Source organism: Garra rufa, chromosome 22, assembly GCF_049309525.1.
Source record: "Garra rufa chromosome 22, GarRuf1.0, whole genome shotgun sequence".
NCBI lineage: Eukaryota > Metazoa > Chordata > Actinopteri > Cypriniformes > Cyprinidae > Garra > Garra rufa.
Genome location: NC_133382.1, coordinates 16,000,249 through 16,017,636, shown reverse-complemented (window position 1 = coordinate 16,017,636; position 17,388 = coordinate 16,000,249). Strand labels below are relative to the sequence as shown.

The following is a 17,388-nucleotide window of genomic DNA, read 5'->3' as shown; positions in this document are numbered from 1 at the left end:
GCACAGAGTAGAAAGCAGAGCAAAAAGGCAGTCACAAATCAGAAGGACCAAATTGTAAAAAAGAAATTGTAAAGAAAATTGACGGAAGATTTCAATATAAGCCAGGAGGACACTGGTTTTCCTTTGCTAAAGTAAGGAAACTTTGCTTCCTCTGCTTCTGTAAAGAAACGTTGGTTTTTGCAAGTCTCACCAGTGCATGTGCTACACATGCGCTTCCTTTCGCCATCTGCCCAGAACGGCTTCTGTCTATGACAGTTAGTGCAAGCTAGAGTAAACTGTTCTTTATTTACAAAATGCATCAATTTGCTACAGGAGGCCTTTATTCAGCCGCTGGTGCTGTGTGAGGCACTTTTTATTATGATGGACAAACTCTATTGGACTTCTTTAGGACTGTTGAACAGAAACACCCACCCACTACTATTATAAAGCTGGGAAGAGCCAGGATAATTTTTAATGTTACTCAGATTGGATTTGTGTGAAAGAAGAAAGTCATGTACACCTAGGATGCCTTGAGAGTGAGTAAATCATGGGCTAATTTTCATTTTTGGGTGAGCAAACCTTTTAAACTAGTGTTACCAAAAAATCTTACTGTAAGTGTAACCTATGTTGGTTTTGTTTTTAAGTCACAAGGCTGGTTTATCTAAAACAGACTGTCACAATAAGTGATGTGTGGAAGAAAGGACTTAGGTACATAAGTAACAAAGGTAACATGCTGACTCATAAATTAAAGGAAAGGAAAGGAGGTGAAGTGAGGCCAAGTATGGTCACCCATACTAGGAATTTGTGCTCTGCATTTAACCCATCCAAGTGCACACACACAGCAGTGAACACACACCATGAACACACACCCAGAACAATGGGCAGCCATTGCTGCGGCGCCCGTGGAGCAGTTGGGGGTACGATGCCTTGCTCAAGGGACTCACCTCAGTCGTGGTATTGAGGGTGACTGCCGGACCTGAGACTCGAACCTGCAACCTTTGGGTTACAAGTCCGACTCTCTAACCATTTGGCCACGGCCAATTAGGCCAATGTTAATGTTTCTCTAATATGTTTGGCGGTTCTTATATGTGCAATTCAGCAGCCCCCCTCTGTTACTAGTAAAGCAAAACTGGTTTTTGATTACCTCAGCTTGTTAAGTCATGAGTTCTTATGGTTATTATTCTTTTCAGACAGATGTATAGCTGTCTTCTTGTCCATATGCATCTGTTATTGCTACACACTAACTAAAATGTTGGAACATTTTGTTCTCAAAAAGTATAAAAATGTTAGGCTTGCAAGGAAGAGAAATGTTAGGTATATTCCTTTTTTTTTAAAAAAGAGTAATTTAAAAAATTACCTTCACATTTGACACAAAAGACCTGAAAAAATTACAATAAACTCTGAATATGAAAAGCATTTCTACCCATACAAAAGTGATAAGTACACAGAAAACTAAAAAAAGAAGTGAAAATTAATATGTACTTTAATTAAGTACCTCAAGTAAAACTTTAAATTTCATCTTTCAATGATTTTATGTCACTAACCTTTTAAAAGTTGGAAAATCAAAAAGACAACCTGGTTATCAACCTGGTTAACACATCTGAGTTTCTAGGTAGTCTTGTAAAAAAATGTTGCATGTAGATTTATTCAATTTTATCTAAAGAAAGCATTTGGATTCAAGGTATACATCACTGGATGCTTTTAATGAGCTGGAGCTGCTTAAGAAAACATTTTTAAAGTCAGCCAGTCATGTTAGAGCTTTGACAGATCGAACAAGTACCCTCAGACGCATAAATATGTACCCAGTCATCAAATGGATTGTGTACATCTGTAGACATTACACTAAAACTGTGATCATGAATTGACTATTTTGTGTAATTTGATTATTTTATATCTATAAACTAACTATATTCATAGTCAGACTTATTTGTTTTTGATATAATTTGTAAGTGATATCAACATGTTTCTCATTTCAGGGGTGAAAGCTGTGTTCTCTGGTCACTACCACAGAAATGCAGGTGGCTGCTATGATGGGCTGGATATGGTGGTGAGCTCTGCAGTTGGATGTCAGTTGGGAGACGACACTCATGGTGTGCGAGTGGTGGTAGTTACTAAAGATGACATCATCCATCGCTACCATAGTCTAGACCAATTAACCGAAAGAGGAATGGACGAAGACCTGAAGAAATTGTTGGTTTGAATGCACCTCCAGGTCACTAATCACATGGTTGTATCTTCATCCTCAACATTCATTATAAAGACTGAGCCGTTGTTTGTACATCTAGAGCTTTCAGTTTTTTTTTTTACAGGAGCCTTATGTTTTGAATACATTAGCATGCATTAATTCGAACCAGTGGATCTTTTGATCTTTGATACTCACATCATCCGTCTCCATACTTTAATCATGCAAATGTGTCTGAGAATTCCTTAAACTCTGAAGTTAAATCACCTCATCATACTAATGGAGTGAGGAGATGCTAGGGTACAATGGTAGTTTAATAGCGCTGAACATTTTGGATGACAGTTTGATGAGTTCACTCCTTGCTCCTCTCTGCTCATTACTCTGTTCCGTCTCTGAGAGGAGGAAAGAGGCAATCTCCATGGTAACTATTGAAAGACGTGGTTGGGGTGACCGGGACATCGAGTCACTTGTTCTGTGGGTGGATCACCAAAAGCATAATTGCTGACCTCACCTCACACTTAGAAGCGCCCGAAAACAGCCGGGTGTGACTGAACGACTTCAACGGCATGCCTGCCGTAAGAAAGACATCGTAAAATGACCAAGCTCTTGTCTGAATTTAATCTGTGACCTCCTGGCTTCCTCACCAGTGTCGAACATGCTAAAATTAAACTGGGTGTTTTCCAGTTTTCTCTGAAACTTTCCGTGTAATATTTATGTGTAATATCTAATGCTGTGTTCTTACAGAGGGGTAAAGGTTTTCATTCAAAATCATGTAATTGGCATTCAGTTTAAAATGTTTAACTGCAAAAATCAACATGATTGTCAGAATGTTCCAGTTTTTGATTTGTGCCCATTTTGCTTTAATCGCAATGGCACTCGAGCTGCATGAACATCTGACTCAACATCCTGTACAAAGGGGTTCACATGATTAGTGTTGAACATTTACAGTAACACTTTACAATTGTTTAGTTAAAGGGATAGTTCAGCCAAAAATGAAAATGAGTATTTACTCACCCTCAGTTCACCCAAGGTGTATGACTTCGAGGTGTCAGACAAATACAATCAGAGTTATATTAAAAAATGTCCTGACTTCCAAGGTTTACAATGGCAGTGATCGGGTGTTGATATTTTAAAGTCCAATAATGTGCATCCATCTATCATAAAAAGCGCTCCACACAGCATACATGACAGAGTGACTCCACTTTCGTGAAGTACTTTTTATGATGGATTTATGCACTTCATCCATCCAACTTTATCTTAAACCCCATTCACCCCATTCTTGGAAGATCAAGGACATTTTTTATATAACTCTGATTGTATTAGTTAAAAAAGAATGTCATATACACCTAGGATAGCTTAAGGGTGAGTAAATCATGGGCTAATTTTCATTTTTAACTGAACTATTCCTTTAACTAACATGAACTAGCAATGAGAAATACATTTTCATATCTAATAAGACTAATATTAAAGGGGTCATCGGATGCCCATTTTCCACAAGTTCATATGAATCTTTAGGGTCTTAATGAAAAGTCTCTAATATACTTTGGTTAAAAATTCTCAATAGTAGTGTAAAAAAACACCCTTTTACCTTGTCAAAATCAGCTCTGCAAAATTTCAGCTCATTTTAAGACATGGCCCCTTTAAATGCCACAAGCTCTGCTCGCCCTGCCCCTCTCTGTGATTATGTTTATTTTAGCCGCATTTAGCTGCATTTAGCCGCGTTTATTGGCGAAACTTGCCAACAAGTACATTATTAAGAAAGGCCATTTGCAAAGAAGCATAAAAAACCTTATACTCACTTCTGCTGTGGGTGAAGCTGCATCAGGAACGATTTGCACGAAGATAGATGCTTATGTAGATCAGGATTGGCGCTTTCCATTTATAACATTAAACCTCTGTGTCTTCGGTGGCTCAGATGTCGGGAGTAAATGACGACTGCTATGTTCATTATTACATAAAAACATTACACCTCAATCGCTCAATTAGAGTCTTCCTCTGCACCCAAGTCGACACAGTGAGGATCGTATTCGGACTGTTTCAGCTCAGTGAGGGCGGGTCTAAGGTAAAACGCTAATGTATTTCATCACAACGACAAGAAGCTAAGAATGAACTGATTTTAAAAAGGGGAAATTACTTTTAAAGATTAAAAAAATACCACTGGGTGGATTTTTTATCATTGTAGGGTTGTTGTGTACACAAACTACCAACACACATTAATGTGCAAACCACATGTAAAAGTTAGTTTTGCACCCGATGACCCCTTTAAAGGGATAGTTCACCCAAAAATGAAAATGAGCGCATTAAGGCCCTTTCACACGGGACGCGGCAAGCGGTGAAATCGCCGCGCGGCTGCCGCCTTCTCTTGTAGTGGAAGCGTTTTGTGCAGTTGAGGCGGTGTTCGCGACACGGTCTGGGGGCGGACGTTGCCATAGTTACAGTTGCTTAAAAGTCTAAATAAAACGGAAAAATGTGTTTGTGTCATCCTGTCATTAATTATTGTCATTATTATTATTCAAACTTTTGAAAGACATAGTTTATTATAACACCACGCATAATAATGTATTGTTTGGACACTTTGTATTTTTACCTGGCAAACTAACTCGTGTGCTCACCCCAACCAAGAATGAGATTTTAGATGATTCATACAGTTCTGGGAAATTCAGCACACTTAAAACAATCTTCTCCTCTATTTTCAACTATCCGTTATAAGTTCAGTTAAATATTCTATGATTGGTTGTTAGTAATCTGTTCACTGATTGGTTAAAGCCGACGCGGCTGCCGCTGCCGCTCACAAAAAGATAAAATATTTTTATCTTTGGCGGCGCCTGCCGCGAACCGCCGTGCCCATGGAAGCGGCATGATTTTGGGTGCACGAGCACCGCTTGCGCTCCGCCTCCGCGCCGCCAGCGAAACCACCCGCGGTTTGCCGCTTGCCACGTGTCTCCCATTGAAAATGAACTAGACACTCGCGATTGCCGCGTCCCGTGTGAAAGGGCCTTCATTCACTCACCCCCAGGCATCCTAGGTGTATATGACTTCCTTCTTTCAAACTAATCCAGTCGGAGTTATGTTAAAAATGATCCTGGCACTTCCAAGCTTTAGAAACGTAATAATCACTTTAACTGTTGCACAAGGAAGCCAATCCGGGCAGTTGATTTAATACGTCAGCGTTGCGCTGGTCAGTCTTGTGAAAACCAACATTTGTTTACAGGAGCAAAGGAAGCAAAGGTTTCTGACTTTAGCAAAGGAAAAGGAAGGAAGGAAAACATTTTTTCTTTACAAATCCTCATTTTGAACTTCTAATTCATGATCGTTTTTTTTTTTGTTTTCTGTCTTTCTTCGTCATTTCTGAGCGGCGCATGCGCAACGTCATCCGATCTGAGCTACTTCCATGTACAACCAGTTGGCGCAAGCTAGATTAAAGTGATTATTACGTTTTAGATATTGATATTTTTCCTTATAAAAAGGCATTGATTTGCTATAGGAGGTCTTTATTCACCCCCCAGAGTTGTGTAAGGCACGTTTTATTATAGATGAACTTTATTGGACTTGTTTTAGACTGATGAAGAGAAACACCTGCCTGTTTGCCGTTCTAAAGCTTGGAAGTGGCAGGATAATTTTTATTATAACTTCGATTGGATTCATCTGAAAAAAAGTCATATACACCTAGAATGTCTGGAGGTTGAGTAAATAATGGGGTCATTTTAATTTTTTAGTGAACTAACCCAAAGTAGATGCTGTAGAATTATCAGTCATTGTTAGTTCTTGTTAACTAAGGTGGTTAATAATCGTAACAAATGAAACCTTATTGTAAAGTGTTATCAAATTTACTTCTTTGATTAATGATTAATATTAATTGTTAATTTGAATAATGGAAATCTAAGTACAGAATCTGAAACATATCTTATTCTGTTTATGTTATTTTTTCTTTTAGAATCGTATTTCAAGTTTTAATAGAATTAAATAAGATTCAGTTAGATTTTTAATCCTGTGCATGATCGTATTTTTGTACTACATTTTAAAATGACAGCAAAATAAATTTTAAAATGAAATGCTTTATCTCTGTTTTGACAAATTACTTTTTTATTTGGGTTATAAATCTAGGGCTTCAGACCACAAACAAAATTCACACAAATACGACAAAAAAATACATTTGCAGCAGTCAAGTTGCATCAAGTTGCCTCTGGCAACAGTTGGAAAAACGCTGTGTGTTTTTAATGAGACAGTCAAAAAGATTCATAGTCAACAGTTTGAATATTACGTTTTTTGAGGAAAACATTACAGCATTTTTATTAATATAGTGGACTTCAATGGTGCTCAACGCATTGAAGATTAAAATTGCAGTTTCAATGCCGAGCAATAAGGGTCTTATCTAGTGAAATGATCTGTCATTTTCTTAAAAAAAAAAATGTATACACTTTTTAACCACAAATGCTTGTCTTGTCTAGCTCTGCAATGCGCATTCGTACTCTGTGCACTCCAGTTCAAGACATTTAGGGTATGTCAAAAAAAACTACCATCTCATTTTCTCCTTCAACTTCAAAATCACCCTACATTGCTGTCTTACCTTTTTGTGAATGGGAGTGCGATGAGAGTTTTTCGACATACCCTAACTGAGTGCAGACTGCACAGTGTACTATATGCATGCACATTGCAGAGCTAGACAAGACAGGCATTTGAAGTTAAAATATATATAAATTGTAAAAAATAGAAATTTTTAGAAATTAACCAATCGCTTCGCTAAATAAGACCCTTATTTCTCAGCTGGGATTGTGTAGAGCCTATTTGAAGCTGCAGTGAAACTGCATTTTTAACCTTCAATCCGTTGAGCACCATTGAAGTCCACTATATGGAGAAAAATCCTTTAATGTATTCCTCCAAAACTTAATTTCTTTGTAACTGAAGAAAGAAAGACAAACATCTTGGATGACATGGGGGTGAGTAAAATATCAAGAAATTTAAATTTTTAAAGTGGAGTACAACTGACTACTTTACTGAACTCTGACCCCTGGTTTCACAGACAAGGCTTAAGCCTAGTCCTAGACTAAAATGTAAGTCTGAGCTGTTTCAATTGAAACAAAATTGCACTGATTGATCTTAAAATATATCAGTGCCTTTGTTTTGTCTCAAGATGCACACCTGTAATGTTTTTTTCTAAGCATGTTTATAAAAATGACTTAAATGTCCTAATTGAACTATGGCCTAATCCTGGCTTAGTCTAAGCCCTGTCTGTGAAACCGGGCCTGAGAGTTTTGGCTAAAGTATTACTGGTCCAGTTAAAATGCCTACAAGAAAAACTGGGTTTGGAGTTAAAAAAAAACTTTTTTTTTATTCAAAAAGCTGTATTTTATTCAAAAAGGCTGATATTTGTAATGATATATAAATGGCACAAATGTAATCAAGATGTGACTAGAGTGACAACATCAAATGGAAGAAATACAGTTAGTAAATGAATCAGCAAATACAAAAAATAGCACTTTTTTCAAACAAGCAAAAGCATTCTTACAAAAGATATGTATGATGATATGTATGATGATATTTAAATGGCACAAATACAGTCTGGATAACTAAAGTGACAGCATCGTATGGTAAAAAAAATCCCTAAATGAATAAGCGACAGAAAAAATACCACACCAATTTTTCATCCATTACAAAAAACAATCTTCCCCTTGCTAGCAGCTCACTGCACAGACCTGACTCAGTGAACCTCGACATAAGATGTCCCTTGTCGTGTTACCTTATTTTCTCTCCAGCTTCTTCTTGCAGTGGCTGGATATTGAAAGCATCTTCCTGTGCTTTTTGTTCTGATCTCAAGCCTGAGGGCTAGTAATCAGCATGTCACTCTAAGATAGCATGCAGTACTCAAGGATGAACAACATAATACAATTTGTCCAGGTCAGTGACCACACCGTCCTAATGGCCTCTGTTCTTACATCGATAATTTGGATATGTCACAGTAAGTCAGCTGTGAAGGGACACACAGGTTTCTCCTATAGAATTTCAGGTTTCTTATAGAAATTATTAAGCCATTGGTCAGTTTGTAAAGGACCGTTTTTCTTGTCCATCCTGGGTGATTCTCACATGGACAGGCAGCATAGCACGTAGATGAATTCAGACTTGGAACAGGAGGATATTTGACATTTAGCAGGTTGGTTTTCTTCACACAGCAGAATGAACTCCTACACTGAGTAAATCACAGGGCATCAACAGCCTGACATATAAACCACCAATAATAACCACCTGCCGAACGACCAAATCTAGCTTTATCTTAGCTGCTATATTGAAGTGTGAGCTTTACGGTTAATCCTGGTCTGCTAGACTGGATTCGTAAGAATAAATTAATTTCATAATAAATAAATCAATTTGTAAATCTGTGATGATCATTTTCTGCAGGTTACATCAACATGGCAGTAGGTGGCGGCAAGCAAATGTCTTTATGAGTGAGTCATTTAACTAATTAATTTATGACTGTCTTTATGAGTGAATCACTGAATCACTCACAGATTCAAAATGCTGATTCATTTACAATGTCAGAAAAAAGGTCCAATGCTGTCACTGGCATGGTAACCTAAGCCTACCTACCTAAAAGGTGCATCTTTGTACCTTATTTACCCTTAAATGATACATATGAGTACCTTTTTAAAGGATACTGACACAGTTTTGACAATTTTTTGAGAATGTAGAGATAAAGTGAGTCCCTAATAAGTAATATTACCATGATGGAACGCGAAGACGAAGGAGAATCACAAACAACAGTCTTTAATAATCCAAATAAGGGGGAACAGGGCAGACAGGAACACACATGTAGTACATTTCATGGACAACACTGGACAAAGAACATTTGCGAGCCTCCAGGCTCTGAGGGCTGCACTCAGAAACAGGAGCCCTCCCTGGGCTGCACTCAGGAGCTGAAGCCTTCTCTGGGTCTCCCCAAGTCCAGTCCAGAGTCTCTCTCTGGACTGGACTTGGGGACAGATGCCCACTCTGGGCTGGACTCTGGAATGGAGGCTCTCTCTGGGCTGGACTCGAGAACAGAAGCCCTCTCTGGGCTGAACTTGGGAACAGAATCCCTCTCTGGGCTAGACTCTGGGATAGAAGCCCTGTCTGGGCTTAACTTGGGAACAGGAGCGCTCTCTGGGCTGGACGTGGAAACAGAGTCTATCTCAGGGATGGACTTGGGGACAGAAGCTCACTCTGGGATGGAATCGGAAACGGAGACTCTCCCTGGGCTGGACTCGAGAACAGAAGCTCTCTCTGGGCTGGACTCAGAAACGGAGACTCTCTCTGGGCTGGACTCGAGAACAGAAGCCCTCTCTGGGCTGGACTCAGGAATGGAGACTCTTTCTGTGCTGGATTTGAGAGCAGAAGCCCTCTCTGGGCTGAACTTGGGAACAGAAGCCCTCTCAGGGCTAGACTCGGGGATAGAAGCCCTCTCTGGGCTTAACTTGGAAACAGGAGCACTCTCTGGGCTGGACGTGGAAACAGAAGCCCTCTCTAGGCTAGACTCGGGGATAGAAGCCCTCTCTGGCCTTGACTTGGTAACAGGAGCCCTCACTGGGCTTGACTTGGTAACAGAAGCCCTCTCTGTGCTAGACGTGGAAAGAGGAGCCCTTTCTGGGCTGGAATCGGAAACAGAGATTGTCTCTGGGCTGGATTTGAGAACAGAAGCCCTCTCTGGGCTTGACTCAGTAACAGGAGCCCTCTTTTAGCTTGACTTGGTAACAGGAGCCCTCTCTGGGCTGGGAGTAGAAAACAGGAGCCTGGATGGGGAACAGGGTTAGACGCTCTCCGGACACTGGATGATAGCTTCCCTCCAGCTCAGTCCAGTGGTGTCTGGGAGGTCGACAGGGCGGTGGTAATTTGGCCCGACCCAGAACACTGAGTTCAGCGCAGCATCGTCAAACGCAATTAAAACAGCAAGCTGGCTGGCCTCAACTGCATACACCAAGAGGAGAAGGTCCTTATGGGCTAGAGAGGTGAACATTGCAGCAAGGGAATCCATGGGGAAAACGAACAAAAAAAAACACCTTTTTGTCAGTCTGGTTTTCTGTCATGGTGTTACTGAGTTGGAGTCATAGAACGTAGAGACAAAGAAAAATCACGATTAACGGTCTTTAATAACCTAAAAAAGGGGTACAAAGGGCAGGCAGGGAAGCACACGTAGCACATTTCATTGACAACACCAGGCAAAGGAATCAAGGAACAGACACACTATGGCTGTATCCGAAATCGCCCCTATACCCTATTCACTATTCCCTACATTAGTCCACTCGTACAGTTCACTTGAAGTAGTGAATGAAAGCGAGTGAGTGAATTCGGACGCTAAGTGCACCGGAAGGACGGCCGCTTTTGCATAGTATTGCTTACTGTTTAACAATCATTTAAACAGACAGTTCGAGTAGTAAGATTAAAGGATTTATCTTGAACTATGTCAAGGAGTTTACGTATAAACCCTGGTTAAACAATTTAATAATCAATTTCCAACGAATTTGTACCTGTGTTGTACGCTGTATTACGCAGTGGACGAGCGCATTGTAAAACGAACGGATGGATAATTCAGCTGCGGGCGCCATCGTCTGTCGAGACGCGGGAATTCAGTCGGCGCGCGACTCTCACAGTGCATTATGGGTTATCTCTAGCTGTTGAGCGTACATCCGTTGTACACTCGTTTTTGCGGTGCATTGTGGGATTGAATGAGTGCACTCGGGAACGTCCACTATGGTTTCGAACACCACTTAAAATGGCTGTTCCCTCAAATAGTGCCCTATTTGAGGGTATAGGGGGCGATTTCGGATACAGCCAAAAAATACAAGACTAAAGGGTAATTCATGAGACACACCTGAACCAAATGAACACAATCAAACAATGGAGAAACTGGGTCACAGGGAGCACATGGGAAGAAAAACAAACACAGACAGTCCAGAGGCATAACAATTATGTGAGTCACTAAATTATTCACTCAACTGTTTTATTGAAAATGCAGGGTCATCGAGGAATGACAGATCAGGTAACAGGTAACAGATCTAGTAAGCTGTTACCTGTTTTTGTATTTTAAGTTGTAATTTTACTCCCGATCCTGAGAGGGCGCAAGGGAGTTGGTATCAAAGGAAGTTTGTCTAGATCAGAGAATAAGAGGAGTGGAAAGTGTGAATGAGGGCACTTGTGAGCTGAGAGTGTTTTCTCTCTTCATGCTTTTTCAAACCCTTGTTGAGGAACTTTTGGGTTCTACATGTCAACGTGAGTTGCTTTATTGTTTCTGTAAATTTATCAGAGGTTTCTAGTGGAAAATTTATTTTGTTTACTGAGCCTCATGTTGTATTGTTTGGTTTGTTTTGCTTAGAGGGTTTTCTTTATCCACTTAATGTTGAGGGCATCTCAACTGGTTATCGTTGCTGATATACCATTCACCTGGACTTTGGAATTTCCTTCGAACTACTTTAAAGCTGCAGATGATCTTGGACTTTAGACTTTCATCAGCCTAACTTCTCCAATGATGTGATGAACCGAGGACATTTATGGTAACTCAGGGCTGTAATGCTGGTTGGACATTTAAAAGGCCTTTGCCACTAAGTATGAATGAACTGATCACACTATTGCATATGGTCCAGATGTTGTGATGTTCAGTGTTGAAGTTGTATGCTCTTCTTAAAAAATATAATGTGATGTTTGATGGTGATTGATCCCCCTTCTTTTTCTTATGTAAGCTTTAGTATTGGTAACTGTTACAATCTGGTGAAAGCCATTCGTGAGCATTCCCAATCAACCAACCCCTAAAATTCCCTCTTTTCCAAAAAATAAAAAATAAAGGGTCCAAAAGTTTCTGAAGCAAGAACTTTCCACAAGCCAACACTTGAGGTTGTCAGTCAACCCCTCACACAGACTTTGACAGATTGCTGTTCAGTCTGCCCATCTGCGCAAGCTATTTTAGTGGAGTTGGACTGTAATGGAGTCATTTTCAGTATGCAGTGAGGTGGAGGGCACATTAGCAAAGAGATGCAGATACACACTACATCATTAAGATGCCTCATTGGCATTGCAAAATGACTTGGCCTATAAATACCTGTCTAAATAAGAGAGAAAACCCTATTCATTTTGGATGGATTGAGATGTTTAACTTCAAAACGTGCTTCTCATACATATTTCCGTGAAAAGGGTGACCTTACATCTGACCTTGTCTTGTTTACGCCTCTAAGCTCTGTGATTAATTTTGTTTCTATAATTGGAATTTCAACTCATTTTTTTTACATAGAAATGACTTGTGTTATTCATGCAGACGGTTTCTATATTCTACATTGTAAGTGAACATTAATCCTTTTCTTACTGGTTCTTTTAGAATCCAGTAAGAATGCTAATGCGGATAATCTGCCACCACATTTTCTCACACCGGGCAGCCTTGATTTCCATCCTCTGCTTCAATTAGATTATTACACATGATATTAATATTTGGATTAAAGGGAATTGGAAAATTGGGCTAATGTTTTTAAAAGCGCCTCTTGAATTATCAGCCACACTGCAGTTTGCTTTCAACACTAAGAGCTCCATTTTTAAAATTCATAGGCACAAAAACTGATCAAATGGAGCAGCTGTAGTAATTTTGAGAAATATGAAATGTGTTTCCACTTTCAACCGCAAAGTATTTGGTAATATTATTTGTTCTGTTAAAATGCATGGTCTCTGGTGACTCACAGCAGTGCATTTTAAATGTAAGCAGTGAAGTCGTGATTCTCTCAAAACGCTCTGTATTACTGCTAGATCATTTATCACATAACTAGCCAGTTTATTTTGTATCCTTGAAGCTTTAAATTCCCACAAGAATGTTCCCTCAGTGGTTTTTGGGTTTACTTCATCAGGCTCACACTGTTCTCACTGTAATTTCATTTGGTGTTTGCAAACCAAATATCCTGCAGTGTTAGTCCTGTACCTTGGCGACTTTAATACAATTTGTGGTACGCTCTGCCTTAAAGGTGCTGTATCCCTTCAACTAACACACAATCTCTCCAAAACCTCACTATCCAAACATGTGGCTGCATACTCGAATACTTGAAGTAAAAGTCTGTCATCATTCACTCACCCTCATGTCATTCCAAAACTATGACTTTTTTTTTTCTGTAAACACAAAATGTTTTGAAAATTGTTCTTACAATGAAAATCAAAGACAACATATTCAAACTATTTTCTTATATGTTTCTCAGAAGAAAGTAAGTCATACAGGATTGGAATAACATGAGTAAATTGTGACAGAATGAACAATCTCTTAGGGGGATAGTTCACCCAAAAATGAAAATTCTGTCCTTAAAGTTCTGTTTTTCATTTTGTACTGTTCTTTGAGGTCCACTTATAATGTTATCAAGATTTTTACATCAAAATAATTTAAAATAATTTAGAAGTAATAGGCTATTTTCTGTCCTGCTTTTAACCCCCCTCAGCAGAACACTTTGTTTGAATAGGCATGGCAGATTGTAGACACCGAAGTAAACGCTTACTGCTATGATTGGCTAACATACATTCATTCCTCATAGATGGACACCGCTATGAGTTATAAATAACTCAGTACATATCAAACGATCTGTAAGAAGAGAAAAAGCAATAGTGACCACATAATGAAAACAGTTACACTTTTGTTGCGACATCACTGTTGGATCCAATGTAGGTGGCACAGCATTGTCTTTTAATCAAAATATTTTTGAAAATCCTGTGTTGAATTGTGTCGCTCCGGTTACTGTGTCGCTCCGGTTACTGACGGTTGACTGAACTTCAGTTCCTTGAGATAAGGGAACAAGCATTACATCACTGACGCTATGGGTAATTGTAAACGAATCTGTGGTAAAATGAAGTAAGCAAAGAATCAAGTTCGTACTGATGCAGTGTAGAACTAAAAGTAAAGTCCTCTTTACTTTACTCTATCTACTCTTTCCTAACGTTGGGATCAGAAAAGTTTTTTCCCTCAAATTTGCACTCCTGGAAAGGAGCTTCCTCATGCTGACAACACCAATAGAAGGAAGCAAAGATGGAAATTTGGGAGGAGGATGGATCTCCGGGAGGAGGACAATGACAAACAGAGTCCAGGGTGGAAACAGAGGAAGGAGCCAAGGGAGACGATAGGAGTGACCAGGGTGGACCAGACGGAAGAAGGAGCCAGGGAGACAACAGGAGGGACTTGGAACAGGAGAAGCCAGACAGGACCCAGGCCACAGCCATGATGATGGCCTACGGTGGAGTCGACGGAGGGAGGAACCATGGAGGAGCCAATGTGAAGCTGTGGATCCGGGAGGCTGCAGTGGAGACGGAGCAACAGAGGACCGAGGTGGAGTGGAGGGATTGCAGAGCCTCACGGAGCCGGAGGGACAAGGTGCAGCCAGAGGAGAGGAGTCCCGAAGTGCAGGATGGATGATGCCAGAGGCAGAGCCGGAGGAACGAGAGAGCCCAGTGGAACCAGTGGGCTGCCGGGCCACAGTGGAGAGGAGGGAGCTAGGGGCCACGGTGGAGCCGCTGGGTTGACGGGCCGAGGCGGAGTCCAAGATTCTGAGGCTGGAGATGGAGACGAGGGATTCTCCAGCCGTAACATCGATGGAAACTGGCAAACCCACTGCACAGTTGGAGGGCTTAGGGTGAGCAGATGGGCTGCCAGATGACAGTGGAGGAGGAGGCAGGAGCGGATAGGAGGGTGGGAATTTGTGAGCCTCCAGGCTCTCGGGGCTGCCCTTGGGGACACATTCTTTTACTGGGCAGGACAGAGAAGCAGGAGTGACTGAGGGTTCCAAAGGAGAAGGGAGATGAGGGGGCTGTTCATCCCACAAGTCTATTAGATCCTCCTTCGTCTTCCATTGACCCAGTTCCATAGCAGCTTACCCTCAGCCATGTTGCAGTGGGCAGAGCTCCCCTCCACAATTTCACTGGCCACAGCTTTCTCCCTCTTGGCAGGTGTTGTTGCCAGCTCACGCACCTGGACTGACATCACAAGCAGCACTGGCTCCGTGGCGATAGCAGCTCTGTTGCACTCTGTGTCTCTGGCTTGTTTAGTTGTGGTGGGCTCGGGCATCCGCTTTACGCAGTGGGGATATAGTGGGCTGGGTGCTGGGTCAGGAGTGCCAAAATCCTCTCGAGGACCATATTTGGACAACGGCGAAGCTCTGCACGCGGTGTCCAAGCTCGCATCATAGAATGACGAGCGCATCATCCGGGTTGCTAGTGGTGTTAGCTAGCATCAGGAACAGTCTTGTATGGTCCTTGAGAGATCGATCCCCCTGCTTCAGGAGGAGGAGGGGGAGGAGGAGGAGGAAGTCGGGATGGGTGAAGGGATCCATAGAGGGAACACAACGGAAACAAAACACGGGAAAACAAACGGAGGAAAAACGCAGAAGTTTCTGTTTTGGTCGGTTATTCTGTCACACTTCTAACAATGGCGTAGGAAACAAGGAGACGTGGAAATGTTCAATAGTCTTTAATTGAGGAAACATAGGAAAACTCAGAACAGGAACGCAGAGAAGTCATTCAACACCCATGCTGGACTCAGGGAAACACATAGCTTATAAACACAGGATAAGTAATTCAACACAGGTGGAACTGATGGAACTAATCAACAGCAAAGGAAACAGGAACGGGAAGAACCAAATATGGGCATGGGAGAACATTAGGCCAGGAACACCTACGAATAAAAACTACACAAAACAGTCAAAACACGTGACGGTCATGCTATTATTATTAATTATAAAAGCGTTTTGTGAAGCGAAGCGAAGCGCTAGAAGACTGAATCGCGATTCATATTGAAATAGTGAAATTAATGACATTGTCATTTTTGGGTGAACTATTCCTTTAACTATCACCCAACCAAAAGCCTGCAGTATTCCATATTCAAATTTCTAAGGCCTCAAAATTATCAACATGATCAAAAATTGCTGAATTGCCTGTTGTACACAATAATGCCTTCTGACATCTGATGAATAAACCAACTGTAGATTTACTTGACTTATATACACTGGTATACACAAACAATGTTAAAATATGAGTGTCAAATATGATGCATCATGCTTTTGATGCATTTTGATAAACATTTATTTGTGCATTTCTTAATCATAGTGGTATTACATTACATTATATATTTGTCCCTATAATAAAAACTACAGAAAAATTGATTGTAAAACTACGCACCCTAAATATCATCATACCAAACCATATTATTTCGAGATACAGAGTGACAACTGATATGTAAATGCATTTTGTGTAAGTAGTCCACTGTAATGCTATAAAGATTTCATCGATTTACATTACAAGGTATTAAATGTATTTTTGGCCATATATCAGCGACTGCACCAAATTGCATACTTTTGGTCCTCTGAATAAAATTGAGGTGTTTTTTTTCTTCTCAAGTGTTTTTAGATATACTTGAAAAGGTACACGTGATATGAGCCATACAAAGCAAAATAGATTTTTCAGACTATTATTTCATATGTCAGGCTTCACGAGGTTAAAGAGGTAGAGCAGGAGCCGAGTGAGTTGAACATTTGGACCAGTTTTAATGAGTCATTGACATAACGCTGTTTAAGCAGCGCACCTCCTGTCACCCTTTTAAAAAGACTGCTAAAATCCAGCTGCTCTCTGAGCCGGCGCCTTTTCCTGCCTCGATTAATCTCCTATGCTTCTTGACATGCCCAGTCACTGCAATGCTCCACTACTTCTTGGGACGAGTGTTTGTTTGCTTCCTCTAGATCTCCCCCTAACCTCATGCTTCCTGACATGGTGATGTTTGAGAAAGGCTGACATTAAACTTTGAACCAGGCGGAATAAAAGGTTCATCCTGCTTTCTTTTACTTCCACCATTAGGGCTTCCACTCCTCAAGTGCTTAGTCAGTGACCTCAAAAAACAAAACAAGCTCTCTGAACAGCAAGGTTTTTTTTTCTTTCTGCCACTCAGATACAATGAATGAACAAGTGGTGCTCTTTCATGTTATTTGAGGTTACTTGCGCTTAATTTCAAACAAGAAACCAGAACACTTGATGAGTTAAGGGCTTCCTCAGATACACTCTGTACATTTCTCCCTTTTTATTCATTTTTAGCAAACAGAAAATAAGCAAAATAAATAATGAAAATGTTAGAGTGACAGAAGAATGCACTTAAGATTACTGAACATAACCTTGAGAGATGCAGACCTGGAATCTACTTTTTCACTCTATCTTGTGTCTGTATTGAAAGCTAAAGTGCTGTGACACTTTTACATTTAAAGAGTGGA

At 40.5% G+C, this 17,388-nt stretch overlaps 1 protein-coding gene and 1 long non-coding RNA gene across 2 annotated transcripts in view; both read left to right on the top strand.

Moving 5' to 3' along the window:
• Positions 1 to 6,220, top strand: part of cpped1 (calcineurin-like phosphoesterase domain containing 1) — a 63,814-nt gene extending 57,594 nt beyond the window's left edge. Inside the window, exon 4 of the mRNA XM_073828637.1 lies at positions 1,956 to 6,220. Coding sequence (XP_073684738.1) covers positions 1,956 to 2,179 — 224 coding nt within the window. The 3' untranslated portion in view covers positions 2,180 to 6,220. The remainder of the gene's footprint in view (positions 1 to 1,955) is intronic.
• A 5,090-nt stretch (positions 6,221 to 11,310) lies between these two features.
• LOC141297311 (uncharacterized) lies at positions 11,311 to 11,837 on the top strand. The gene is made up of 2 exons (XR_012341356.1): positions 11,311 to 11,398; positions 11,502 to 11,837. It is a non-coding gene; the product is annotated as an uncharacterized lncRNA (long non-coding RNA).
• The last annotated feature ends 5,551 nt before the right edge of the window (positions 11,838 to 17,388 follow it).